This window comes from Phytophthora parasitica (assembly GCF_000247585.1).
Source record: "Phytophthora parasitica INRA-310 unplaced genomic scaffold supercont2.398, whole genome shotgun sequence".
Classification (NCBI taxonomy): domain Eukaryota; phylum Oomycota; class Peronosporomycetes; order Peronosporales; family Peronosporaceae; genus Phytophthora; species Phytophthora nicotianae.
Window position 1 is genome coordinate 1 of NW_008649384.1, and position 1552 is coordinate 1552.

The following is a 1552-nucleotide window of genomic DNA, read 5'->3' on the forward strand; positions in this document are numbered from 1 at the left end:
AAATCGTCCGAGATTTTTGTCATGTGCTCCGGGTGGAACTGCAGGTCGTCGAAGTAGCTTGTGAAGCGTCTCCATTGCTCAATCAGCATGTCGATGCCGCGCTGCTCTCCGAGTATGACGTCTTCCTTCATCGAAGACCGCAGGAAAACGAGTTGTTGCTCATACTCAGACTTCTGGAGCCACGCCTCGGGGCCAGAGGAGATCTCATTGGGACAACGACTGCCATTACGGAAGAGGTGAAAGTATTCAACCATGACACACCACGTGCTTGATTTGGCGTCGGAAATGAGACGACTGTGCTGCATCTCCAACATCGGGATCTCCTGCCGGAGTTGTTTTACGGTGACCTCGAGATCCTTCTCGTACTGCATTTGCTTCTTTCTGTAGCGAGCTTGGTTCGTGCGACACTGTTCACGCCGCCGCGGTGTCTTGATGCGAATACGCTTCCTCTTGGGCTTCGGGGCGCCTGGAGCAGTGCTTTGAATAGTTTTAACAGAGGGAACTGTTCTAGAAACTCGCCTGGGGGCTGGCTTTGTAGGAGTCGAAGGAGCGACGGGCCTCACAGGCTCTTCCTTAAGCGCTGATTGGGCAGGGTTACAAGTCTCGCGCGAGACTGGGCTTGCGCTCCTAGAAGTGCAGGCTGCCACTTCGTTCATCCTTCGGGATATTGAAGCCTCCATGAGGAAATGAAGAGGGGTCTGCTGAGGCGCTACGGGCACATTGGGAGAACGGGACGGACTGATTTGTGTTTTCGTGATCGACAGTAAAGTCGCTCGGAGCGGTGGGACCTTCGCAGTCTTCGTATTAGAGAACACGCCTCCTCCACCGACGGACGCTCGCGGAAGCACATGGCCAATCACGTTGGAAGTGAGCACACGCGACGTGTTTGTGGACTCAAAGCGCGCGAAGATGCTGGAAACGCGGTCCATGACGTTGCAACTGTTGGGTGTCTGTCGAAATCTGGACTGGGCCGCCACTGCAACAGGTGATACCCACTGTGAGAGCCGAAGTAAGCGTGTGGTGATCCCCACAGAGGTGACCGTGACTGATTGGACTGGCGGGAACTATGATAGCACCTTGCAGCTTTGAGTGGACTGGCGTGCTGTAGAGCGCGTCAATTGCGAGTAAACTTACGAGCCCGGCAAGCGCAGATGATTATTATGTTGGGGTGGTAATCCTTTGTTTGACTACTCCACGTGAGCAGCTGGAGCTGTTTGATCCGATACACGGTTACTATTAATGTATCATTTTAAGAAGTGCTGTAAATGTGCTATGCTTACTTGTTTTTTGTTTCTATACGAGAGATCCCAGCTGGATTCCTGGTCCGGATGTGGAGCTTCATGTCGCACTCGCCGTCAGGCAACTCGAAGTGGATGAACAACGCCCGATTCTGTCCACACAGAGAACAATTTGCCAAGTTGTACAGCGCCAGGTTATACTGTACTGGTTGTACTTACGGTTTTGTGCTTGCGGCCCAAGCCCGCACCCGTTCAACTTTCCAATCACCGCACTTAATCAACACAACAATGCTGCTGTCGATTCAAGGTCGAAG

At 52.8% G+C, this 1552-nt stretch overlaps 1 protein-coding gene across 1 annotated transcript; it reads right to left on the reverse strand.

Annotated features, from left to right (window-relative positions):
• Positions 1-709: 709 nt before the first annotated feature.
• PPTG_20237 (hypothetical protein) lies at positions 710-850 on the reverse strand (the record flags this gene model as incomplete). Its single annotated transcript, XM_008918960.1, has 1 exon — positions 710-850. One exon carries the CDS (start codon positions 848-850, stop codon positions 710-712), a length of 141 nt encoding a protein of 46 aa, XP_008917208.1.
• Between the last annotated feature and the right edge of the window lie 702 nt (positions 851-1552).